The sequence below is a fragment of the Salmo salar genome, chromosome ssa02 (assembly GCF_905237065.1).
Source record: "Salmo salar chromosome ssa02, Ssal_v3.1, whole genome shotgun sequence".
In the NCBI taxonomy this organism is placed as follows: domain Eukaryota; kingdom Metazoa; phylum Chordata; class Actinopteri; order Salmoniformes; family Salmonidae; genus Salmo; species Salmo salar.
In genome coordinates this window covers 16,373,289-16,401,009 of record NC_059443.1, presented here as the reverse complement: position 1 = coordinate 16,401,009, position 27,721 = coordinate 16,373,289, and the positions used below count along the sequence as shown (strand labels likewise).

The window sequence follows — 27,721 nt, the reverse complement described above, 5'->3', positions numbered from 1 at the left end:
TCATTTTTTAAATCATGTCAGCAGTTTATTGGAAGCCTTTTCCATGGGAATCACAATAGTAACACCTAGGAGACAAACTAACAGGGAGAATGTTAAAGAAACACCGGTAATGTTTGTGAAATCTGTTTACAATAACAGTCATGCCCAAAGTTAGTCATTCAAATGCCTACATACTGTAGGCCTACAGTAATATTACCCAGCATCCAAGTTTATGTTCTAGATTATTCATATTTACATTTCTGCCTGTCTAGGATTTCTGACTCTGTTTTAATGCAACACACAGGCTCTTTTAAAGCTCGATAGAGACAGATGGGATTGTTGGTGAAATTCGATCCACACACAGTCCATTGAGAAGACTAGCTATATACTTGACTGTGTGTTTGGGTCCTGAACCGTGGGGCCCATGGGCTATAGCTCAGGTACTCAGTCTGATGGGTTAGCCGACTCTGTAAAGTCACACATTTAAAAACAACTCAGAAAACACCCATTAGATTTCATAGTGATCATCTAAATATGGTCATTTATACCAGCTAGCAACTGGTCTGGATACAGTCACAACAGCCACCCTGAGTCAAAATAACATACATCGTCTCAAGGACCAAATAACACTCTCAAAAAGGAAAAACAAAACAACAATCTATAAAACATTTTTTTGCATGAAAATCGCTTCAATGTCCAATCACTAATTGGCTACTGAAATAGTTTCATCAAATCATTGCTCTCTGAAATGACAAAAATATTTTTATTCAACAAGTGAAGCATTCAAAGTAATTTCATCTCATGTTATCAATGCATTCTCATGTGTCTGTGTCTATGTGTGTCTAAGTTTGTGTGTCTGTGTGTCTCTGAGTGTCTGTGTGTGTCTGTGTGTGTGTTTGTGTCTCTGTGTCTCTGAGTGTCTGTGTCTCTGTGTGTCTCTGTGTCTCTGTGTGTGTTTGTGTGTGTGTCTGTCTACTACTGTATGCATGTCTAATTATCTGTCAACATGTACGGTGCAGTTCAGAGGGAGTTCAGAGGGAGTCCACAGAAGGCAGGTCGGAGGTGAACAGCTCCTTGTATAGAGGAGGGAAGACAGAGTGGACGGTGAGCGGGTAGAGCTGGCTGAACCAGTGCAGCTTCTCTACATGCAGACTGCACAGAGACTGCAACACTGACACCTTCTGGTAGAGCTGGGGACAACACACACACACACAGCTAGTCAATGATAGTTCTACACACTGTTTAGTGATGTCATAGAGGGTAAACACCAGTGGTGGAAAAAGTACTCAATTGTCATACCTGAGTAAAAGTAAAGATACCTTAACAGAAAATGACTCAAGTAAAAGTTAAAGTCACCCAGTAAAATACTACTTGAGTAAATTGTCCAAAAGTATTTGGTTAAAAATATACTTAAGTATCAAAAGTAAATGGAATTGCTCAAATGTTCTTAAGTATCAAAAGTAAAAGAATAAACCATTTCAATGTCCTTATATTAAGCAAACCAGATGGTAACATAAACAAAAAACATTTACGGATAGCCAGGGGCACACTCCAACACTCAGACATAATTTACAAATGAAGCATTTGTGTTTAGTGAGTCTGCCAGATCAGAGGCAGTAGGGATGACCAGGGATGTTCTCTTGATAAGTGTGTGAATTGGAACATTTTCCTGTCAAAATGTAACGAGTACTTTTGGGTATCAGGGAAAATGTATGGAGTAAAAAGTACATTATTTTCTTTAGGAATGTAGTGAAGTAAAAGTAAAAGTTGAGAAAAATATAAATAGTAAAGTAAAGTACAGATACTCCAGAAAACGACTTAAATTGTACTTTAAAGTATTTTTACACCACTGGTAACGCTCTCCACTCACTACTCCGTCAAACTTGAATGCGTGAGTGTGTGTGCACGTGTGTATGTGCAAGTGCCTGTGTGTGTTACCTTGTGCTGAAGGCTCTCCTGGTTGTCTCTGCGTAGCATGTGGCTGAGGCATCCCTCCAAGTCTTTCCTCATTCTATGTACTCTGCCTCTATCCTCAAGACAGGGGCGATCTACACACACACACACACACACACACACAAAAAAATAAATAAAATAAAAAATAAAAGATTAGATAGAATAGATCATTTGATACCATTAATCAGCTTATGTTCTATGACATTACGAATCCATGACTTTATGGATCTATGACTATGACTTTACGGATCTATGACTTTATGGATCTATGACTATGACTTTACGGATCTATGACTTTATGGATATATGGCTTTACAGATCTATGACTTTATGGATATATGGCTTTACAGATCTATGACTTTATGGATTGTGGCAAAGAAGGGGGTCGAGTGATAAATGGCAGATATGTGAGGGCAGAACTAATAAACGGGCTCTGCCCGATCACTAAAATGGCCACCCCGATCAGAACTACAGATCACAAAATGGCCGACTGCCATTTATCACTCGACCCCCTTCTTTGCCACAGGATATATGACTTTACGGATCTGTGAGTTTACGGATCTGTGAGTTTACGGATCTGTGAGTTTACGGATCTGTGAGTTTACGGATCTATGACTTTACAGATCTATGACTTTACTGTTCTATGACTTTATGGATCTATGACTTTATGGATCTATGACTTTACTGTTCTATGACTTTACTGTTCTATGACTTTACTGATCTATGACTTTACTGTTCTATGACTTTACAGATCTATGACTTTACAGATCTATGACTTTACAGATCTATGACTTTACAGATCTATGACTTTACTGTTCCAGGACTTTACAGATCTATGACTACAGATCTATGACTTTACAGATCTATGACTTTACTGTTCCAGGACTTTACTGTTCTATAACTACTGATCTATAACTTTATTGTACTAATATTATCTGCAGTATCAATATACAGAATGTGTGTGCATTTGTGTGTCTTACCTGTGTTAATGAGCACCAGTGAGCTGAAGAGAGCCATCTGCAGCTCAGTCAGTCTCAGGGCACACATACTGTGAGCAAAGTCGAACACCGCCACCATCAGATCACCACAGCCTGCAACAACACAGTTAGCACAGTTAGCATCACTAAGACTAGGAACCAATTGGCAAAGTTAATATGAGATCATGTCCTCCGTAATTATTGGGACAGTGAAGGATTTTTTTATTATTTTGGCTCTATACTCCAAAAGTTTGTATTTGAAGTTAAAGATCATAAGGTTAGACACACCAATATCATACAGCCTCCACATTAACGTAGAAGTGTTAGCAAACATATTATCTTCTTTACAATAAAAGTGACTCCAAAATGACACAATACATTATTTACCATTAATTTCTATTGGGCACAAAATAATCTGAAACACAACCAAAACAAACAGCAAATGCATCCAACAAATGTTTTGAGTCACAAGCTTGATGTAGTCATTGTGTGCTATGAATCAATTTGTAAGTCGCTCTGGATAAGAGCGTCTGCTAAATGACTTAAATGTAAATGTAAAATGTAAATGTAAAAATGAATATGGGACCAAATACTTAACTTTTTACTATTTTAATACACATATAAGTGAATTCGTCCCAATCATTTTGGTCCCCTAAAATGGTGGTGCTATGTACCCTCAAATTAAAGTGGACGGTCTGCACTTTAACCTCAGTCATTGTTTGATTTAAAATCCAAACTTTTGGAGTATAGAGCCGTAAGAATAAAAAATACTTCACTTTCCCAATAATGACTGAGGGCACTGTAGCATCCATTCAACAGCTAAGACTAGGAGCCAATGGACTTACCCAGAGACTTGAAAAGTTCAGTGCTGGCAAACTTCCCATCGAAGAAGACGGTGCTGTTCTCTGTGTTAAAACACCTACTCATTCTGACCAGAACCACCTCCATCGAACCTGAGAGAGAGAGATGGAGGGAGGGAGAGAGAGAGAGAGGGGAGAGAATATTTAATAATGGCAATGTGCACTTCTTACAGGAAGACTTTTCTTGAGAGGATAGTAGAGTAAGTAGTGATTGAAAGGTGGGTTTGGCTCACCAGTCTTGAGCAGGGTGATCTGGTCGTTCTGTCCGAGCCCACGGAACCCTGGGATGCGTTTGGCGAACTCCACCACGTACTGTACTGCTTCAGTCAGCCTCACGGCACAGTGCTGCCACATCTCATCTACTGACTGGAGGGAGGGAGGGAGGGAGGGAGGGAGAGGACAGGAGGGAGTGAGAGAGAGAGAGGGTGGGAGAGGGAGGGAGAGGGGGAGACAAGAGAAAAAGATAGATGTGAGGGGAGAAGGAATTCCAAAAAGAGGTGAGAAGAAAGAGACAAGATTTCTTGACACCTGGGGCGGCAGGTAGCCTAGTGGTTAGAGCTATGGACTAGTAAACGAAAGGTTGCAAGATCAAATCCCCGAGCTGACAAGGTAAAAATCTGTCATTCTGCCCCTGAACAAGGCAGTTAACCCCCTGTTCCTAGGCCGTCACTGAAAATAAGAATTTGTTCTTACCTTGCTAAATAAAGGTCAAATGAAAAACTTGATTTCAGGGGTCAGACTTCTTTTAACTTACTAACGAAACTGTTATTTATTACTGACGACTGACTGATGATTTATAAGAGACCAGTGATGTGTTGGTACAGTACCTTGCTCTGGTAGGCATGGATCTCCTCTCTGCTGAACAACTTCCATCTCAGAGCCTGCAGTTCCTCCAGTCTGAACTGACTGGTGTCCCTATGGGACCGCACGATACTGTCACACAGCTCCTCTATGTGTAGCAGGGAGGGGCGGTAAGGGCAGTAGGGGTCTTCTGGGTCATACGATCTAATTCCCATCCCTATCGTCTGGTCAGGAGACGGCTGACGGGAGTCGAACCCTGAAGAAGAGGGAGTGAGAAGGGGAAAGGGGTAATAGATATTAAACAGTGTTAGTCTGATTATGTGTTTTGAGTGTGTGTATGTGTCCACTCCCTTACCTCTCTCATCTGAGTGCCCACTGCCAGGAGACACACAGGAGCCCTGGTAGGCCAGACCTGGAGCCTGGGACTCGCCTGGGGAGCACACCAGGTAGGGGAGCACATCTGTCGGGCAGGGTGGCAGCTCTGGCTCTCCCGGGAAGGAGTAGGCCAGAGCCGGGGCCTGGAGCAGGTGGGGTGTCCGGAAACGGCATGCCTTGCTGGGGTAGGGCATGGCGGGCTGGGCCTCTGCCTGGAGATGCTGCTGCTGCTGCTGACGGTGTCTCTCCACCTCGGCACGCAGAGACTCCCGCTGACGTTTCGACATCCGACCAAACTTCACCGCTGGGGAAACAAAAACAGTTTGTGGTGGAGTTGAGTTTAATTACTCTCATATAAAGTTAAATAAAGGTTAAATAAAATATATATTTTTTTAAGTAATATGATTTGAAAGTGTGTATTTATTCAACCTTTATTTTTCCAGGAGCCATCTTTTTGTTTATGTGTGCTTGCGTGTCTCACCATCCCGGCTCATGCCCTGGTTCACACACTTCTGCAGTCGGCAGCTCTGGCAGCGGTTGCGGCTGGCTCTGTCTATAGGACAGTTACTCTGTCTGGAACAGGAGTAGGACACGGACGGCAGCTGGCTACGCCGGAAAAAACCCTGAGGGGGAGAGAGGACCATTGACATAACCAATGAAACCACTGGAAATAAGTCTGTTTGTTATGTCTGCTTGGTCAGTGTGAAATCAGCTGTGTAGTGCTGCAGTCTCACCTTGCAGCCCTCACAGGTGATGACTCCATAGTGAACTCCTGATGATTTATCACCACAGATCTTACAGGGAATCACCTCAATCTGAGCTACACACACAATAACACACACATTACAGTTCACACACATTACAGTTAACAGTAACACAATACAGTTAACACACACATTACAGTTCACACAGATTACAGTTCACACACATTACAGTTAACAGTAACACAATACAGTTAACACACACATTACAGTTAACAGTAACACAATACAGTTAACACACACATTACAGTTAACAGTAACACAATACAGTTAACACACACATTACAGTTAACAGTAACACAATACAGTTAACACACACATTACAGTTAACAGTAACACATTATAGTTAACAGTAACACTATACAGTTAACACACACATTACAGTTAACAGTAACACAATACAGTTAACACACACATTACAGTTAACAGTAACACAATACAGTTAACACACACATTACAGTTAACAGTAACACAATACAGTTAACACACACATTACAGTTCACACAGATTACAGTTCACACACATTACAGTTAACAGTAACACAACACAGTTAACACACACATTACAGTTAACAGTAACACATTACAGTTAACAGTAACACATTACAGTTAACAGTAACACAATACAGTTAACACACACATTACAGTTAACAGTAACACAATACAGTTAACACACACATTACAGTTAACAGTAACACAATACAGTTAACACACACATTACAGTTCACAGTAACACAAACACCTGTGGACTACGTTGGCCAGCAGAGCCAATGTAGCCAATGTCCAAACCCAGATCTTTCAGAAGTACAGTGTGAGCACATTCAGAACTGTCTATCAAGGAGATAAGGGAGACTTAGGGAGAGTTAGGGAGACTTAGGGGGAGAAGAGAAAGTGAAATATAGATGGTAAAGAGAATTGAGGGCAGGAAGGGGAAAGAGAAACCTAGACTGCAGAGAGGTAACATTAACACAAAATCAGACTGAGAAAGTTGGTTGACCACACAAATATGGAGTGGAAAACGGGTTTTTGGTCTGTGTACGTGACACCTGATTACGTGAGACCTGCGTTGTGTGTTCAGCAGGTATGTCAGTATATCTATCCCATTGAGGTTTGACCATTCCCCTAACAAATCAACAACACTTCACATGAACACACACACACAAACACACACACAAACACACATATTGCAACTTTGCTACAATAATACGGGCTTGTTAAAAAAGAGACAATTTGCTTGGTTGTCATCAAACGTTGCAATCAGAGTGAAAGAATGAACACTCTGTTTTCCTCTCATTAGCATTTCTTACATTGTTAAAAATGAACCGAATGACATCAAATACACAGCGACAGACAGAAGAGACAACAGTAGAGGGGGAATATTTGCGGATGGAGAGAGGAGGAGGAGGTGAAGGTGTCAACCTCAGTCTTTTCAAGTGGTTAACTGGCTTCTCTTTTGCTCTGACTATCCTTCTTTCATCTCACCTCTCGCTCTCTCCATCCCTCTCTCTCTATCTGTCTCATAAAGGATAGTGCTGCCAGTAATAGAGTCTTTCATCTTGGTTGACACTGCCAGGAATGTCCATCCTCCTCCCCCCCACCCCCCCTCTTCCTCCCTCATCCCCCCTCCTCATCATTCAACAAATCATACATTATTACATTCAGAACATATGAAAATAAATACGCTATTCTATTGTGATTTTAGAGTTCGGGAAGAGTGTTTGTCTTTCTTTGTGTTGGTGTGTGTAAGTTAGTTTGTCAAGCGGTGAGACAATCCCTTGTGTTTACAGTACAGCAATAAATTGTGTGAAATGTGTGTGTGTGTGTGTGTGTGTGTCAGTGTGTCAAGTGTTTGTGCCCTCTATTCAGGTGCCACAGGAATCTCCCAGAGGCCGTAAGAGAGGGCAGTCAGCGGTGAAACTGAGAAACCCCCTGCACATCTGATATAATACACACTATACTGCACATCTGATATAATACACACTATACTGCACATCTGATAGAATACACACTATACTGCACATCTGATATAATACACACTATACTGCACATCTGATAGAATACACACTATACTGCACATCTGATAGAATACACACTATACTGCACATCTGATAGAATACACACTATACTGCACATCTGATAGAATACACACTATACTGCACATCTGATAGAATACACACTGTACTGCACATCTGATAGAATACACACTATACTGCACATCTGATAGAATACACACTATACTGCACATCTGATAGAATACACACTATACTGCACATCTGAAAAGAGTAACAAACTATAACCCTAAAGACTGCATGCATGGTATTGTCTATGTGCAGTAAAACAACTGAACAACACTTCATGAAGACTGACTAATTGTGTGAGAATGTTAATGGGAAAGTGGATAGACAGAATGGATGGGTGAGTAGATAGAACAAGTAGAGTGACTGCCTGCAAAACTGTATAGAGAGAGAGCTAAAGAGAGAGAGAATGTCAGTGGTCTCTGTTTTTTGCTCTCTCAGTTCTGATTCTCAACCTCAAACAACAGGAAACCAACCTGACCCACAACCTTTCACTGTTGACGCACATACACACATGCATGTTTCTATCTTTTCCATTCATTTGGGATTGAGGACCAGTATGTACTGCAGGGCTGTATGAGGATCAGCAATACCATAGACAACATATGGTGTGGGATGTGGACTCATCTCCACATTAGATCATTGATGATTGAAAACGCTTAGGAATAATTTGCAACTGCCACAGCAAACTGTGTTTCCATCTCGGTCGCTATCTCTCAAACTCACCCTCTATCTCTCTATTCTCTTTCTTCATCTTATTCTGAAGCCACATTGCTAATATTGGTCTATTTCCTCTGTGTCCTTTATTCTCATATCTCTCCACCTATACAGACCACAGGCCTCTAGATAAATCTCTCTCTCAAATATATCTATAGATCTCCATCACCAAGACCAGTCAGTGATCTTCTGTGATGTGCACAGCAGCCCTATCTTTAACTGTTACAGGCATCTCTACCCCAGGCAGCCCTATCCATCTAGTTAAGATCAACAGCTAACCTGGCTAACAGCTAACCTGGCTAACTGCTAACCTGGCTAACAGCTAACCTGGCTCTCCAACTTCATCAGAGCCGTCATTTACCCAGCCTCCTTCACATCTGTTGATAGCACCAGTGGTGGTATTGCTGGAGCGGATGAGGAGCGATGGCAGCTAGCTAATATAACATGACCTCCTACACTTCCGTCTCCTCTGACGGCACTATGGGCCTGGGACATCCTACACACTAACAAACAGCAGCTCGTCTAGGGATGGCAGGTGGATCCATGTTACTGTTCTCAACCTTTACTTGACTTTTCAATCGCCCCTCCCTGTAGTAAATTATGAAATGGTCTCGACAGTTACTGACATGATACTATTGACACTGAGTTCTCAGTCCCCCCTCATCCCATCTCTGATCTCTTTAGCCGAACCAGCTATAGGCCAGCTACAGAAAAAAAGAGGGAATTACTGATCTAAATTAAGAAAGAAAAGCGGGAGAGAGAGTTGAGAGAGAGAGAGATAATAGAAGATGAGAGTAACAGTGAGCGAGAGAGAAGTGACTGGTAAGGAGAGAGGGAGAGTGGGGATAGCGAGGGAGAGCAAGAAATACTGTGGAGAGAGCGAGAGCGATAAATGTTATGCAACACTAGTCCACAGATACACATATAATCTATTTTCCCCTCCCTCATCATCTTCCCTCTCTGTCAATGAGCATCAGAAAATACCTAGGCTACAACTGGATTGCATTAGCCGCCCCTACATACAAGTACTTTGGAGTATGGCTAGACGGTACACTGTCCTTCTCTCAGCACATATCAAAGCTGCAGGCTGAAGTTAAATCTAGTCTTGGTTTCCTCTATCGTAATCTCTCCTCTTTCACCCCAGCTGCCAAACTAACCCTGATTCAGATGACCATCCTACCCATGCTAGATTACGGAGACATCATTTATAGATCGGCAGGTAAAGGTGCCCTCGAATGGCTAGATGTTCTTTACCATTCGGTCATCAGATTTGCCACCAATACTCCTTAAAGAACACATCACTGCACTCTATACTCCTCTGTAAACTGGTCATCTCTGTATACCCGTCGCAAGACCCACTGGTTGATGCTTATTTATAAAACCCTCTTAGGCCTCACTCCCCCTATCTGAGATATCTACTGCAGCCCTCATACATACAACACCCGTTCTGCCAGTCACATTCTGTTAAAGGTCCCCAAAGCACACACATCCATGGGTCCCTGGTCTTTTCAGTTCGCTGCAGCTAGCGACTGGAACGAGCTGCAACAAACACTCAAATTGGACAGTTTTATCTCAATCTCTTCATTCAAAGACTCAATCATGGACACTCTTACTGACAGTTGTGGCTGCTTTGTGTGATGTATTGTTGTCTCTACCTTCTTGCCCTTTGTGCTGTTGTCTGTGCCCAAAAATGTTTGTACCATGTTTTGTGCTGCTACCATGTTATGTTTCTACCATGTTGTTGTCATGTGTTGCTGTTTTAGGTCTCTCTTTATGTAGTGTTGTGGTGTCTCTCTTGTCGTGATGTGTGTTTTGTCCTACATTTATATTTGATTTATTTCTTATTTTTAATCCCAGTCCCCATCCCCGTAGGAGGCCTTTTGTCGTTTGGTAGGCCGTCATTGTAAATAAGAATTTGTTCTTAACTGACTTGCCTAGTTAAATAAAGGTTAAATAAAAATAAATAAATTCATAACCCTTGACTTATTCCACATTTGGTTGTGTTACAACCTAAATTCAAAATGGATTAAATATAATTTATTTTCACACATCGACACACAACACCCCATATTAACAACGTGAAAATATGTTTTTAGACATTTTTGCCATTTTTGGGGAAATGCAATACAGAAATTGTCATTTGTAATTTACATACAGTTAAAGTCAGAAGTTTACATACACCTTAGCCAAATACATTTAAACTCAGTTTTTCAAACTTCATGACATTTAATCCTAGTAAAAATGCCATGGCTTAGGTCAGTTAGGATCACCACTTCATTTTAAGAATGTGAAATATCAGAATAATAGTGGAGATAATTATTTATATTAGCTTTTATTTCTTTCATCACATTCCCAGTGGGTCAGAAGTTTACATACACTCAATTAGTATTTGGTAGCATTGCCTTTAAATTGTTTAACTTGGATCAAATGTTTCAGGTAGCCTTCCACAAGCGTCCCATAATAAGTTGGGTGAATTTTGGCCCATTCCTCCTGACAGAGCTAGTGTAACTGAGTCAGGTTTGTAGGCCTCCTTGCTTGCACACACATTTTCAGTTCTGCCCACAAATTTTCTATAGGATTGATGTCAGGGCTTTGTGATGGACACTCCAATACCTTGACTTTGTTGTCCTTAAGCCATTTTGCCACAACTTTGGAAGTATGATTGGGGTGATTGTCCATTTGGAATACCCATCTCCGACCAAGCTTTAACTTCCTGACTCATGTGTTGAGATGTTGCTTCAATATATCCACATAATTTTCCCTCCTCATGATGCCATCTATTTTGTGAAGTGCACCAGTCCCTCCTGCAGCAAAGCACCCCCACAACATGAGGCTGCCACCCCCGTGCTTCACGGTTTGGATGGTGTTCTTCGGCTTGCAAGCCTCCCCCTTTTTCCTCCAAACATAATGATGGTCATTATGGCCAAACAGTTCTATTTTTGTTTCATCAGACCAGAGGACATTTCTCAAAAAAGTACGATCTTTGTCCCCATGTGCAGTTGCAAACCGTCTGGCTTTTTTATGGTGGTTTTGGAGCAGTGGCTTCTTCCAGGCTGAGCGGCCTTTCAGGTTATGTCGATATAGGACTCGTTTTACTTTGGATATAGATACTTTTGTACCTGTTTCCTTCAGCATCTTCACAAGGTCCTTTGCTGTTGTTCTGGGATTGATTTGCACTTTTTGCACCAAAGTACGTTCATCTCTAGGAGACAGAACGCATCTCCTTCCTGAGCGGTATGACGGCTGCGTGCTCCCATGGTGTTTATACTTGCATACTATTGTTTGTACAGATGAACGTGGTACCTTCACGTATTTGGAAATTGCTCTCAAGGATGAACCAGACTTGTGGAGGTCTACAATTATTTTCTGAGGTCTTGGATGATTTCTTTTGATTTTCCCATGATGTCAAATAGAGGCGTTGAGTTTCGATCCTGTAGGTTCATGCTCTACAACATTCGCAGAGTACGACCCTGCCTCACACAGGAAGCGGCGCAGGTCCTAATCCAGGCACTTGTCATCTCCCGCCTGGATTACTGCAACTCGCTGTTGGCTGGGCTCCCTGCCTGTGCCATTACACCCCTACAACTCATCCAGAACGCCGCAGCCCGTCTGGTGTTCAACCTTCCCAAGTTCTCTCACGTCACCCCGCTCCTCCGCTCTCTCCACTGGCTTCCAGTTGAAGCTCGCATCCGCTACAAGACAATGGTGATTGCCTACGGAGCTGTGAAGGGAACGGCACCTCCATACCTTCAGGCTCTGATCAGGCCCTACACCCAAACAAGGGCACTGTGTTCATCCACCTCTGGCTTGCTGGCCCCCCTACCTCTGAGGAAGCACAGTTCCCGCTCAGCCCAGTCAAAACTGTTCGCTGCTCTGGCACCCCAATGGTGGAACAAGCTCCCTCACAACGCCAGGACAGCGGAGTCAATCACCACCTTCCGGAGACACCTGAAACCCCACCTCTTTAAGGAATATCTAGGATAGGATAAAGTAATCCTTCTAACCCCCCCCCCCTTAAAAGATTTAGATGCACTATTGTAAAGTGGTTGTTCCACTGGATATCATAAGGTGAATGCACCAATTTGTAAGTCGCTCTGGATAAGAGCGTCTGCTAAATGACTTAAATGTAATGTAAATGTAAATGAGTTTGAAGGTAGGCCTTGAGGTACACCTCCAATTGACTCAAATTATGTCAGAAGCTTCTAAAGCCGTGACATCATTTTCTGGAATTTTCCAAGCTGTTTAAAGGCACAGTCAACTTAGTGTATGTAAACTTCTGACCCACTGGAATTATGATACAGTGAATTATAAGTGAAATAATCTATCTGTAAACAATTGTTGGAAAAATTACTTGTGTCATGCACAAAGTAGATGTCCTAAAGGACTTGCCAAAACTATAGTTTGTTAACAAGAAATTTGTGGAGTGGTTGAAAACAAGTTTTAATGACTGCAACCTAAGTGTATGTAAACTTCCGACTTCAACTGTAAGTATTCACACCCATGAGTCAAAACTTGGAAAACCTTCCTGGTCTTTGTGGTGGAATCTGCATTTGAAATTCACTGCTCAGCTGAGGGACCTTACAGATAATTATATGTGTGGGGTACAGAGATGAGGTAGTCATTCAAAAATCATGTTAAACACTATTATTGTACACAGAGTGAGTCCATGCAACTTATTATGTGACTTGTTAAGCAAATTTTTACTCATGAACTTATTTAGGCTTGCCATAACAAAGGGGTTGTATACTTGACTCAAGACATTTCAGATTTTAATTTGTAATTCATTTGTAAAAATGTAAAAAAACACAATTACACTTTGACTTTATGGGGTATTGTATGTAGGACAGTGACAAAACATCTTACTTTAATCAATTTTGAATTCAGGCTGTAACACGAACAAAATGTGGTGTGAATACTTTCTGAAGGCACTGTATTATCCATAAAGCGAGTCAAATCAAATACAGTGAGGTTGTGATGGTTTCCATGACAAGGTTCATTGAGCTAATGCAGAAGGGCAGTAGAAAGCTGCTATCAGAGGCTATGCAGCCTAATAAAAAAAGGGCCTTTCATATAAAATGTCCTTTGTCCTTCATAAGGGGTTGAATATCTTTGACATGAGCAGCGAGTGCCATTCAGCACCTTTCCCTTGTCTTTGTATAAAGTCCCCTGTCAGCATTCTGCATTTTGCTCTGTAAACGGACAAAAAACCTCAACTTTCCTCCAACGGAAACACACCGCAGAATTACACCCTCCAACATACAGATGCATGACAAAGAGAACACGGGGCATACGGTTATCCTTAGAGAGTAAGAGATTTACTTGAGATAACATTGGAACATTGTGTGAATACTTTGAAATAAAATCTTAAATCTAATTGATGGCACACTGACATGTTTTGACCAAAAATAACTCATGTTTTTCTGTCATAAAATGTTGGTCTCGATAACGATTACTTGATATGATATGATTTTTAATCATATAAATATGAATAGATTTCTTATTACTGACAAGCAGTATTTGGACAAATTTGACTATAAAAATGTTCCAAAGGGAATCAGAAATGTTTATTAAATATGATCAAAGAATAAAATAGCTATAAATGTAAATGTATTTAGGTTGATTACTGATCCTTAATGTTACTTACTTCTTGGTAGATTTCAAAATTTGCTATAAATGAATCCATTCCACATTTGAAAAACCTTAATATGAAACATTACAAAATATAGAAGCAAATATCATAATTAGAATGAAATGACTTTAAATTAAACATCTGAGACTAAGAAATATATATACTGTAAATATCAAATACGTATCCATCACACTTAACCTTAATATGCTCTTAATGCTTAACAATTAAAACATTTTGTAAATGTGCTATAACATATTTATAATACTAACTTAATTAGTAAAGGAATCTCTGGAATTTAAGACACATTTAATTGAATGTATATTTTGAAGTTTCTTGTGCCGTTTGAGATCCATTTAATGTAAGGTATTTGTTATTGGTAGGTTATTGAGCGGTGATAGCTGATGTGGGGACAGTATGCCTCAAAATGGAAGTTGTGCATCACCCAGGTGGGTGCTATATTGAAAGTGGATGTGGGAGCTATACAATTGAAAGCGCTTTGAGAGATAGTGTAAAACTAAATTTTTATGCAAGATAATCCTAGATAAATAACATAAATAACTTTTTTTTTACAGTATTGCCATGAGAATTCTCTACATGACAAGCTTGAAGACTATATCATAAATGAAATGATACGCATCACACTGAATTTGTTTTGAGTGGAGCCTCTGAATAGTTCTTTTGGAACGTGTAATTTGTGAGTAATACCATGCTGTCTGGTCACAAGAACTGTGGCTCTAGTAAGTAAAAAAAGAACTGAAATCTTCACAATCAATAACAAAGGCACCTTACGTATTTCAACATAAGCATTTTAGAAAGGCTGTTTTGAACCCCAGACTGAGTCCAAGGGGAACAATAATGAGTTGTGAGGTAAACCAAGTAATGGTGATGGGTGTGTGACCGTGTGACTGTGTGACTGCTCGCTTTCATTTGTCATGTTTGGGGGTGAATGTGTTACTTCAGATTTTGGTATCAACTCTTTGAAGTAAAGTGAGGTGCTTTGGAAGTGTGTATGTGTGTGCAGCTGTATGTACCCCCAACAGCGTAAGGAAAGTATTTTGAAGTAAGAGAACATCAATCTGAACAGGAATCCCCCAGAAGCATCAGCAGACTCTTTGTTTGTGAATGGAGAATGTCGCCTGAATCAAGCCTATATGGCTATGATGGTGGGCCACTCTCAGAGAAAAATGAAAGATTCGAAATGCATAAATGTTCACTGTTGTATTTAAGTAATGTCATCATTGTAAAACAGTCTACAGTTGTGTTAATTATTCTAACAGGGTTTAGGAGCTAAGGTGAAACCTTTCCTTCCTTGACATTAAAATTAGAACCCAGTGTGTGTAATATTAGAAATGACATCTGCATCATGTTATATTCAGTGACAAACACACAGGAGATATACACTGAGTGTACAAATCATTCAGAACACCTTCCTGACATTGAGTTGCAGCCCCTTTGCCCTCAGAACAGCCTCAATTCATCAGGGCATGGACTCTACAAGGTGTCGAATGCATTCCACAGGGATGCTGGCCCATGTTGACTCTAATGCTACCCAAAGTTGTGCCAAGTTGTCTGGATATCCTTGAGAGGTGGTCCATTCTTGATACACACGGGAAACTGTTGAGTGTGAAAAACCCAGCAGCACTGCAGTTCTTGACACAAACCAGTGCGCCAGGCACCTACTACCATACTCCGTTCAAAGGCAATTAAATATTTTAACTTGCCCATTCGCCCTCTGAATGGCACACATACACAATCCATGTCTCAGGGCTTAAAACTCCTTGTTTAACCTGTCTCCTCCCCTCAATCTACACTGATAGAAGTGGATTTAACAAGTGACATAAGGGTTGGTAGCTTTCACCTGGTAATGTTTTGTACACTCAGTGTATATCACACTACCACACACACACTGAGACGCCAACCACAGAGGGGCAGCTGTGCTACGGTGGGGGGGGGGGGTGAGTCCCTATGGCGCCAAATGGATGCATAAATAGAAACTGGTGCAGAGGATGCTCTGAGAGGACCATCTCACATCACAGTACAGTCTCATGCCAAACTCACTATCCCTCTCTCCCCTTCAGCCTACACAGTCCCTGTTCCTCTCTCGTGTGTCACATCACAGACTGTGTGAGTGGTAGTTCTCGTGTGTCACATCACAGACTGTGTGAGTGGTAGTTCTCGTGTGTCACATCACAGACTGTGTGAGTGGTAGTTCTCGTGTGTCACATCACAGACTGTGTGAGTGGTAGTTCTCGTGTGTCACATCACAGACTGTGTGAGTGGTAGTTCTCGTGTGTCACATCACAGACTGTGTGAGTGGTAGTGAGAGAACATGGACATGTGTTGCTGTAATTTAAGTCTTTGAAACATAAGCAGGTAAAATACTTAGTCATATCAGGACAGTATCCACGACCACAGTAATGACACTTAAATGTCCTAGTGCCCACTTACTAACCAATGAGAGGCTTCAAAGATCCCTCATTTGGTTTCAAAACAACCTAAACAAGTAGTCATAGTTAACCGTTTACATATTCAGACAAAACCTATCAAATATTTTGAAGACTGATTAGGCCCAACTTCCACCTTGACATTTTATAACTACATGACTTGTGTATTTTTACAATAAGTGATAATGCTGTGCAAGATGTTTTGAAATATATACATTATTTTCAAGAGTATTATCAAAGTAAATGGTTACATTATATCACTTCTACAGCCCTGTAGAATCAGACGAAACGGTTCTATTCTGACTCCATTATGCTTCTAGAAGAACTACAACAAAAATACACAGACACCTGGGGGGGCAGGTAGCAACAAAAATACACAGACACCTGGGGGGGGCAGGTAGCAACAAAAATACACAGACACTTGGGGGGGCAGGTAGCCTAGCGGTTATGAGTTGGGCTCTTAACCGCTTGTTCGAATCCCCGAGCCCCTGAACCCCTGAAAAATGTGTCCCTTGAGCAAGACACTTAACCCTAATTGCTCCTGTAAGTGGCTCTGGATAAAAGTGTCTGCTAAATGACTCAAATGTGAAATGTAAACTTGAAGAGCAGCTACAGAGTCAAGTTGTTGGAGGTTTTGGAAAGAAACAGGACCAGGATCTGGGGAGGATGTTGGACATGCCAACAGGCTGAAACACAACGCACTATAATCACTCTGAAAAGTCTGTTTACATGATCAGGTTTTGAGTTTAGAAATGAATATGACTGAGCGGATACGTTGATGTACTTGAAGAGTTGGAGGAATACGGAAGGAGAATGGGGGACGAAAAAAAGCCAAACAAACATACATCAAATGTAGGCTACAGTACAGTATACACTCTCTCTCTCACACACACACAGATACGGTGCTGTACAGAGTAACACACATTAAATCAAGGCCATCACTCCTACCTCGCATCATCTTCACTCCACTTCTCAGTCTTCTTGTCCCACTTTCACAAACTCTATTTCTCTCTCTCTTTCTTGTTCTCACCCTCACCCTCAATTCACAATCACTGTCAAATTGTCACTGTCACTGTCTTGATCTCTCTCTCTCTTCTCTCTCTGTCTGTCCTTTCTCTTGCAGAGTGACTATCTTAGTGCGCCTACAGCATGTTTAGGCCTCAGAGTCTCCGCTAGTCACTGCTCAAGCGCTCTGTCAGTCACACAGTGTGTGTGTGCGTGTGAAAGACAGAGGGCCTTTCCCCTTTCGCTCTCGCTCTTTTCTTACGGAACTTTTTTCCCGTTCTTTGTTGTGCATAACCCACTCACCTAGTCACCCTCAAAGCCTTAACCACTCTCTGTACCCACCGTTCTATCTCCCGCAAATATACATCGAAACACAAAAAAGTTTTATTGGCATGAAAGGACATATACTGTACTTCTCTAACACGTCAAGAGGATAGGACTGTACCCACAGCACAGAGTGACAGCCTAACTAGCCAATTGAGTATGGACTGACATCTGAAACAGCAAATAAAGAGAGATCTTTCTGATGATACACATTCCATCATCCGTATCATTATTATTCAAAGTGAAAACTAGTATCATGAAAACCGACCAGACATTTTTCAATTTTCTCCCTACACTCAAAACTAACAGGTGTGTTGTAGTCAGGAGCAGAAACAGCCCAGAAACACCACCACATGTGAAGGAGATACTATCTGATACTATCTGCATCCAGATGCCAGAATACCAATATAGAGTTTATCTCCAAACCTAAATCCAGCAAACAGGAGAATACTGTCTGTACAAAGTACCACAGGTGCATAACAGAGCTATAATGTTGATGTTGGCACCACAGAGAAACCTGTGTGTGTGTGTGTGTGTGTGTGTGTGTGTGTGTGTGTGTGTGTGTGTGTGTGTGTGTGTGTGTGTGTGTGTGTGTGTGTGTGTGTGTGTGTGTGTGTGTGTGTGTGTGTGTGTGTGTGTGTGTGTGTGTGTGTGTGTGCATTTTTCAGCACAGGTGCAAACGTGTGCAAATACTAGCAATCCTGACATAACCACACTGCATGCTCATATAACTAGCACACACATAACACATGGGCTTGAACAGACAGGCATATTGACACATAACCAAACACACACACAAACACAAACACTTACTCAAATGAGTCTTCTTGGACACAGTGTCTCCTGTAGCAAAGAAAATACAAGTTAAATGCTGCTTGAACACAAGACACACTTCCTCTCTCACATCTTAGTTCAATGATCTACTGTAGCTTCAGCCCCATGTCCCTTATCAGCCCACTCACTCCCAACTGGGCTCATCTCAGTCTCTCTGACAGAGGAGGACTGAGTCTATGTCTCTCTGGCAATAACAATAGGGCTCCCGAGAGGCGCAGCGGTCTAAGGCACTGCATCTTAGTGCTAGAGGCGTCACTACAGACACCCTGGTTTGATTCCAGGCTGTATCACAACCAGCCGTGATTGGGAGTTCCATAGGGCGGCGCACAATTGGCCCAGCGTCGTCCAGGTTTGGCCGGTGTAGGCCGTCATTGTAAATAATAATTTGTTCTTAACTGACTTGCCTAGTTAAATAAAGGTTACATTTCAAATGTAAAAATAACAGAGGAGGACTGAGTCTATGTCTCTCTGACACAACAGAGGAGGGCTGAGTCTATGTCTCTCTGACACAACAGAGGAGGACTGAGTCTATGTCTCTCTGACACAACAGAGGAGGACTGAGTCTATGTCTCTGACACAACAGAGGAGGACTGAGTCTATGTCTCTGACACAACAGAGGAGGACTGAGTCTATGTCTCTGACACAACAGAGGAGGACTGATTCTATGTCTCTGACACAACAGAGGAGGACTGAGTCTATGTGTCTCTGACACAACAGAGGAGGACTGAGTCTATGTCTCTGACACAACAGAGGAGGACTGAGTCTATGTCTCCCTGACACAACAGAGGAGGACTGAGTCTATGTCTCTCTGACACAACAGAGGAGGACTGAGTCTATGTCTCTCTGACACAACAGAGGAGGACTGAGTCTATGTCTCTGACACAACAGAGGAGGACTGAGTCTATGTCTCTCTGACACAACAGAGGAGGACTGAGTCTATGTCTCTCTGACACAACAGAGGAGGACTGAGTCTATGTCTCTGACACAACAGAGGAGGACTGAGTCTATGTGTCTCTGACACAACAGAGGAGGACTGAGTCTATGTCTCTGACACAACAGAGGAGGACTGAGTCTATGTCTCTCTGACACAACAGAGGAGGACTGAGTCTATGTGTCTCTGACACAACAGAGGAGGACTGAGTCTATGTCTCTCTGACACAACAGAGGAGGACTGAGTCTATGTCTCTCTGACACAACAGAGGAGGACTGAGTCTATGTCTCTGACACAACAGAGGAGGACAGAGTCTATGTCTCTCTGACACAACAGAGGAGGACTGAGTCTATGTCTCTGACACAACAGAGGAGGACTGAGTCTATGTCTCTCTGACACAACAGAGGAGGACTGAGTCTATGTCTCTGACACAACAGAGGAGGACTGATTCTATGTCTCTGACACAACAGAGGAGGACTGAGTCTATGTCTCTGACACAACAGAGGAGGACTGAGTCTATGTCTCTGACACAACAGAGGAGGACTGAGTCTATGTATCCCTGACACAACAGAGGAGGACTGAGTCTATGTCTCTCTGACACAACAGAGGAGGCCTGAGTCTATGTCTCTCTGACACAACAGAGGAGGACTGAGTCTATGTCTCTGATACAACAGAGGAGGACTGAGTCTATGTCTCTCTGACACAACAGAGGAGGACTGAGTCTATGTCTCTCTGACACAACAGAGGAGGACTGAGTCTATGTCTCTGACACAACAGAGGAGGACTGAGTCTATGTGTCTCTGACACAACAGAGGAGGACTGAGTCTATGTCTCTGACACACCAGAGGAGGACTGAGTCTATGTCTCTGACACAACAGAGGAGGACAGAGTCTATGTCTCTCTGACACAACAGAGGAGGACTGAGTCTATGTCTCTGACACAACAGAGGAGGACTGAGTCTATGTCTCTCTGACACAACAGAGGAGGACTGAGTCTATGTCTCTGACACAACAGAGGAGGACTGAGTCTATGTCTCTGACACAACAGAGGAGGACTGAGTCTATGTCTCTCTGACACAACAGAGGAGGACTGAGTCTATGTCTCTGACACAACAGAGGAGGACTGAGTCTATGTCTCTCTGACACAACAGAGGAGGACTGAGTCTATGTCTCTGACACAACAGAAGAGGACTGAGTCTATGTCTCTGACACAACAGAGGAGGACTGAGTCTATGTCTCTGACACAACAGAGGAGGACAGAGTCTATGTCTCTCTGACACAACAGAGGAGGACTGAGTCTATGTCTCTGACACAACAGAGGAGGGCTGAGTCTATGTCTCTCTGACACAACAGAGGAGGACTGAGTCTATGTCTCTGACACAACAGAGGAGGACTGAGTCTATGTCTCTGACACAACAGAGGAGGACTGAGTCTATATCTCTCTGACACAACAGAGGAGGACTGAGTCTATGTCTCTCTGACACAACAGAGGAGGACTGAGTCTATGTCTCTGACACAACAGAGGAGGACTGAGTCTATGTCTCTCTGACACAACAGAGGAGGACTGAGTCTGTCTCTGACACAACAGAGGAGGATTGAGTCCATGTCTCTCTGACACAACAGAGGAGGACTGAGTCTATGTCTCTCTGACACAACAGAGGAGGACTGAGTCTATGTCTCTGACACAACAGAGGAGGACTGAGTCTATGTCTCTGACACAACAGAGGAGGACTGAGTCTATGTCTCTGACACAACAGAGGAGGACTGAGTCTATGTCTCTGACACAACAGAGGAGGACTGAGTCTATGTCTCTCTGACACAACAGAGGAGGACTGAGTCTATGTCTCTCTGACACAACAGAGGAGGACTGAGTCTAATACTCTGACACAACAGAGGAGGACTGAGTCTATGTATCTCTGACACAACAGAGGAGGACTGAGTCTATGTCTCTCTGACACAACAGAGGAGGACTGAGTCTATGTCTCTCTGACTTAACAGAGGAGGACTGAGTCTATATCTCTCTGACACAACAGAGGAGGACTGAGTCTATGTCTCTCTGACACAACAGAGGAGGACTGAGTCTATGTCTCTCTGACACAACAGAGGAGGACTGAGTCTATGTCTCTCTGACACAACAGAGGAGGACTGAGTCTACACTGCGTGCACAATTATTAGGCATATTGTATTTTTCAGGATTAATTTTATTGTTGAACAAACACAATGCTCTCAGTCAATCCAAAATGTTATTGAACCTCAAACCTGAATGTTTAACAAAGGAAAAGTGAGTTTGGTCTTTCTCAGGGAAATATATAAGTGTGCACAATTATTAGGCAACTATTAGTGTGCAGAATTATTAGGCAACTAAATTACAAAAATAATTTCTCTCAACTCACTTGTTATTCTCAATTTTTAGAGTAAGTGTAACAGATAAGTAACACAAAATGACAATTATATAACATTTTTGACCTTTTAAAAATATTCAGTGACCAATATAGCCACCCTTATTTTCAATAACTGCCATGAGCCTTCCATCCATGGAGTCTGTCAGTTTCTTGATCTGTTCACGATCAATTTTCGCTGAAGCAGCAACCACAGCCTCCCAAATGCTGTTCAAAAAGGTGTATTGTCTTCCATCACTGTAAATCTCACGTTTGAGAAGGGCCCACAAGTTCTCAACAGGATTTAAGTCAGGTGAGGAAGGGGGCCAGGTCATTATTCAGGCATCTTTGAGGCCCTTGCTGGCTAGCCAAGCAGTGGAGTACTTGGATGCATGTGATGGAGCATTGTCCTGCATAAAGATCATGGCCTTCTAGAATGCTGAGGACTTCTTCCTATACCACTGACGAAAGAATCTTCCAGAAACTGGCAGTAGGTTTGGGAGTTGAGTTTCAGTCCATCTTCAACCCGAAAAGGTCCAACTACCTCATCCTCAATGATAGCAGCCCATACCAGTACCCATCCTTCACCTTGCTGGCACCTGACTCAAAGTGGTGCCCTGTGTCCATTACTGATCCAGCCACGGGCCCATCCATTTGGTCCATCAAGAGTCACTTTCATTGAATCTGTCCATAAAACCTTTGAAAAATCTGTCTTCAGGTATTTCTTTGCCCAATCTTGACGCTTCAACTTGTGAATCTTATTCAGTGCTGGTCTTGTTTCAGTCTTCTTGACCTTGGCCGTGTCTCTGAGCACTTGACACCTTGTACATCTGAACACTTCAGGTAGGTTGCAGTTCTGGAATACGGTGGCACTGGAGGATAATGGGTTCCTGGTAGTTTGACGTTTAATTCTTCTCAAGTCTTTTGCAGTTAATTTGCATCTTTTCTTCCCCATGCGTTTTTTGCGCCCCAGTTGACTATTCGCAACAAAACGTTTGAATGTCTGGTGGTCACACCTCAATAGTTTAGCTATTTAAAGAGTGTCGCATCCGTCTGAAAGGCATTTTACATTTTTGGCTTTTCAGTGTCAGTTAAATTTATTTTTTGGCCCATTTTACCTGAGGTAATGAGGCTGCCTAATAATTATGCACACCTTGATATAAAGTGTTATTCACTTTCGCCACACCCTCCCTCCTTACACAAATACGTATCACCTGAAAATGATTAAATCCAATAAGCATTCAATTTAATATGGTTTGGAATTCGAAAATGTGAATAGAAACAATGATAAGAACACAATACTCACCTGCCTAATAATTGTGCACGCAGTATATGTCTCTCTGACACAACAGAGGAGGACTGAGTCTATGTGTCTCTGACACAACAGAGGAGGACTGAGTCTATGTGTCTCTGACACAACAGAGGAGGACTGAGTCTATGTGTCTCTGACACAACAGAGGAGGACTGAGTCTATGTCTCTCTGACACAACAGAGGAGGACTGAGTCTATGTCTCCCTGACACAACAGAGGAGGACTGAGTCTATGTGTCTCTGACACAACAGAGGAGGACTGAGTCTATGTCTCTCTGACACAACAGAGGAGGACTGAGTCTATGTCTCTCTGACACAACAGAGGAGGACTGAGTCAATGTGTCTCTGACACAACAGAGGAGGACTGAGTCTATGTCTCTCTGACACAACAGAGGAGGACTGAGTCTATGTGTCTCTGACACAACAGAGGAGGACTGAGTCTATGTCTCTGACACAACAGAGGAGGACTGAGTCTATGTCTCTGACACAACAGAGGAGGACTGAGTCTATGTCTCTCTGACACAACAGAGGAGGACTGAGTCTATGTGTCTCTGACACAACAGAGGAGGACTGAGTCTATGTCTCTCTGACACAACAGAGGAGGACTGAGTCTATGTCTCTGACACAACAGAGGAGGACTGAGTCTATGTGTCTCTGACACAACAGAGGAGGACTGAGTCTATGTCTCTGACACAACAGAGGAGGACTGAGTCTATGTCTCTGACACAACAGAGGAGGACTGAGTCTATGTCTCTCTGACACAACAGAGGAGGACTGAGTCTATGTCTCTCTGACACAACAGAGGAGGACTGAGTCTATGTCTCCCTGACACAACAGAGGAGGACTGAGTCTATGTCTCTCTGACACAACAGAGGAGGACTGAGTCTATGTCTCCCTGACACAACAGAGGAGAACTGAATCTATGCCAGGATGATGCTGGGCCTCTGCACACAGGGCCTGATGTGTTTATAGTGTCTGTTGTACAAAATTAATTGGTGTGGAAGAGCCTTGAAAAAGAGACAGTTGGGAGAGTAGGAGCTGACACAAGCAGAGTGTGGATGGAGTTTGAACTCTCTCTCAGGCACACGCAGACACACACACACACACACACACACACACACACACACACACACACACACACACACATTTATACACACACACCTTGGTGAGTAAGAGACAGACACAGTTATAGTGGAGGAAGGTGGGAGTCTAGCTTTCTGACCACAATTGTGAGAAAGTTCATATTAGACTGGGTGTGTGTATGTGGGTTGTTTCCAAGCTGAGGTGTGTATTTTTAGTGTGTGTGCGTGTGTGTTGAGAGAGGGCAGGGGAGATAAGCATCGCTGGGTGGAGGCAGACAGAGGCAGAGGTAGCCTGGGTCTTTATGTCTGGGGTAGAGAAGATCTGCTGCGGCTTTCACTGCTTCCCTCTGTTTCCCCTCCTCATCAAATCACGTTTGCTTCATAAGCAGAACACAGAGGTCTGGTGAGAGCAGAGCAGTTGACACACACACAGAAAACATACACACCTAGACTCAGAAAACGCAGAGACACACACACACTGCCGTTTGCGATTGTACGCAAAAAGTAAGGATTTGAGTCGCTTTTCAACCTTCAGTGGAAGAACGTCAACCATGCTGTCGGATCATGAGTCAATTTCATGTGATTCCAAACTAAACTAAATCCTAAACCTAAGTGCTAATGATCTGATTCCAGTGAGAACTGCAGTGACACCTGACCCATGCCACTGAGTATCAGCCCAAGCCACAGTGTGGGGACTAAGAGGCCATGTTACACAAGACCAACATGAAGGCAATGGAAACCGCTATCTTCTTCTAACTCCTCAATGTGCTCTACTTTTCAAAAATACAGGTCTGTCAGCATCAATACCAACCCACCCCATCTTATCTCTCTCTATCGCTCTCTTTCTCTCCTTATCTGTCTATTTCCCTTGCTCTCTCAATCAAATCAAACAGCAGCATTCTGTCTTTTTAAATCAATGCTTTATCTAACAATGGAAGTCTTGCTAAGATTTAGACGGCGCTATTTAATCAAAAGCTGTTTCCAGGGGTTTCTCTTCTCCCCGTCTCTCTATCCTACTCTGTATGGAGATATAGCAGCTGCAGGCTGGAGAGTGACAGAAGAACACACAGAGAGATAACCGCTGCATGTTACACATTATCAGCTCCCCACACACACTCCACACACAATGTGATGTAATAAGGGAGCGACTGCTGGTGCATTTACGTGTGTGTGCGTGTGCGTGCATGTATGTACACAGTATAGAAGAGAGTAGCTTTCTGTTGCATAACTGTATAGCTATCATGATGTCCTATCAATGAGTAACAGAGAGAGTAGCATGCATTGTCACGGCACCATGAGAAAGGGTTTTAATGGGTTCTAAAGCCAGATAAGTATCTAGAGGACAACTGTGGCATCATTGCAGGATATTTGTATCAGTGCACCCTCTCAGCCAGACCTGGTTAAATTTAGGGAATAAAGATGAAAATATCAATCTGAGTCTGTAGCCTATATTGAACTATGGTGTCCATCTCACTCCATGGAGAGCCCAGTGTCTGCTGGTTCTTGTTATTGAATTTCAATTTGTGTCCAATTAAGACCTAGAGTAGACAACCAGGTGAGGGGAGCTTCTAACTAATCAGTGACCTTCATTGATTAATCAAGTACAAGGGAGGAGTTAAAACCCGCAGACACTCGGCCCACCATAGAATGAGTTTGACACCTGTGGTTTAGGCCTGATGGATGACATCATTTAATGAATGACTATGGAGTATGTGTGATAGAGACTGAAGGAATCTAAGTTGAAAGCCATGGTTTGATTTTAGACTGTGTAGTGCTGGGAAATGCAGCAGGCCCAAAACAGGCCCACACAGCTAAGAGCTAATCCCTGGTTTTATAGAGGATTACTGCCATGTTTACCCTCAAGGAGCAAGAGTTACACCATCAGGTGGACAACAGAAGAGAGGTGAGTTAATGAGAGAGAGGGGGAGGGAGGGGGGGAGGAGGTAGGTAGGGAGGGAGGGGAGGAGAGTGAATGGGCTAAGAAGAAAAAGAGTGAGGGATAGGGAAGATGGGAGGAGGGAGAAGGGAGAGTGAATGAGGCAAGATGAGAAAGAGTGGAGGATATGAGGGGGAAGGCAGAGAAAGAATTTGGAGGGCGGGAGCCTTGGTGATGTGACAAAGACAGAGTGAGGGGGGTAAGAGAGAGAGAACGAGACAACTAATGTGTAAGAGAGAGACATAGTGACAGGGATAAGAGATAAAAAGGGAGAAGGAGCTAAAGATAAGAGAAACGGGAGGAGAGAAGGGAGAGATAAGCATTAGAATGAGGCTCTTTTAAAGGAGGGGACAGGGTGATGGGGGAGGAGAGGGAGAAAGGGGCAGTGACTGTATACCAAAACTCATACAGCACTTCTGTAATCCTTAGGTGTGCTCACACTACACAATAGTCAATGGTATAGACTGGCAAACAGGTGTGTCTGTGTGTGTGCATCCACGCACACAAGCACACACACACACACACACACACACACACACACACACACACAAGCACACATACGTACACACACAGAGTATATTGCAATGTGCACACATACACATGCATTCACCTTTAAATGTGCATTAATTTAAAATGCAATTCTGTGACCTTTTCAGTTCACCCAATCCACAATGTATAGCTAAAACAATAATAGTTGCATCTGCAAATAATTGACATTTGTGAAATGTAAATGACTGAATAGACTAGGCCTAGCCTACCATAGCCTATACATGAATACACTTGGCCTAGCCTATCAATAATCAAGATAATATATCTCACCTCTTTTGATTGGTTCTTCTGTAGTGATGTGTTCCGGTGATTCGGGCTCCTCATATTCCATAACTCCCCCCGTCAAAACAAACTGCGTGTGCTTGCACCTGGCTCTAACACACACTACGCGCACTTCACACTCCTGGGACAAGCGTGTCTACACACCCCTTTTTATTGTCTATTCTACCGCACGTTTTGCTATGCACTTAGTATGCAAGGCACCATAAATAACTTCAACAACTTTGGATCTTTAATTCTAAATATATAGAACTACCTGCTGTTCTAGAGACAGCGACGGCGCATGCGCTTTAAAACATACACTACCATCTCTGTTAGAGTCAGTACGCTCATTTACTCTGACGTCTTTATCATTTTGTCATTCTCTGTTGTCACTCTCTCTCCATATTCCGTCTTGTCTTCACGTGAGGATAATATCAGCCAACTACATTTTTGCAACGAACTTCCTTGTACAAGCAGTTCAGGCTACTCCGGTTTCAACCCGCTTGCTCTTTGCGCCCTGGCTGTCGTCCCGAGCTCGCGCT

General features: G+C 42.7%; 1 protein-coding gene across 3 annotated transcripts; it reads right to left on the bottom strand.

The window, feature by feature from the left end:
• On the bottom strand, window positions 1–27,721 carry LOC106575322 (nuclear receptor ROR-alpha A-like). Of its 3 annotated transcripts, XM_014151790.2 has the most exons (11): window positions 27,189–27,721; window positions 18,713–18,742; window positions 5,680–5,765; window positions 5,427–5,568; window positions 4,926–5,249; window positions 4,597–4,826; window positions 4,003–4,135; window positions 3,755–3,862; window positions 2,913–3,023; window positions 1,918–2,027; window positions 1–1,169 (listed from the first exon to the last, which is right to left on the bottom strand). In XM_014151790.2, the coding sequence occupies exons 1-11, from the start codon at window positions 27,247–27,249 to the stop codon at window positions 1,011–1,013; spliced, it is 1,494 nt and encodes a 497-aa protein (XP_014007265.1). In that variant the 5' UTR covers window positions 27,250–27,721; the 3' UTR covers window positions 1–1,010. The 3 variants fall into 3 exon arrangements, with proteins under 3 accessions (XP_014007265.1, XP_014007276.1, XP_045554568.1); XM_014151801.2 differs by lacking the exon at window positions 18,713–18,742; XM_045698612.1 differs by lacking the exons at window positions 18,713–18,742; window positions 27,189–27,721 and adding an exon at window positions 17,519–18,365.

Bases quoted from the DNA above. Each gene is read 5' to 3' on its own strand.
- LOC106575322 (XM_014151790.2), bottom strand. From the start codon at position 27,249: ATGGAATATGAGGAGCCCGAATCACCGGAACACATCACTACAGAAGAA. The intron at 4,136-4,596 runs GTACTGTACCAA...CCCTCCCTCCAG, and splicing joins TCCATGCCTACCAGAGCAAG to TCAGTAGATGAGATGTGGCA. The intron at 2,028-2,912 runs GTAAGACACACA...GTGTGTGTGTAG, and splicing joins ACTGGTGCTCATTAACACAG to ATCGCCCCTGTCTTGAGGAT.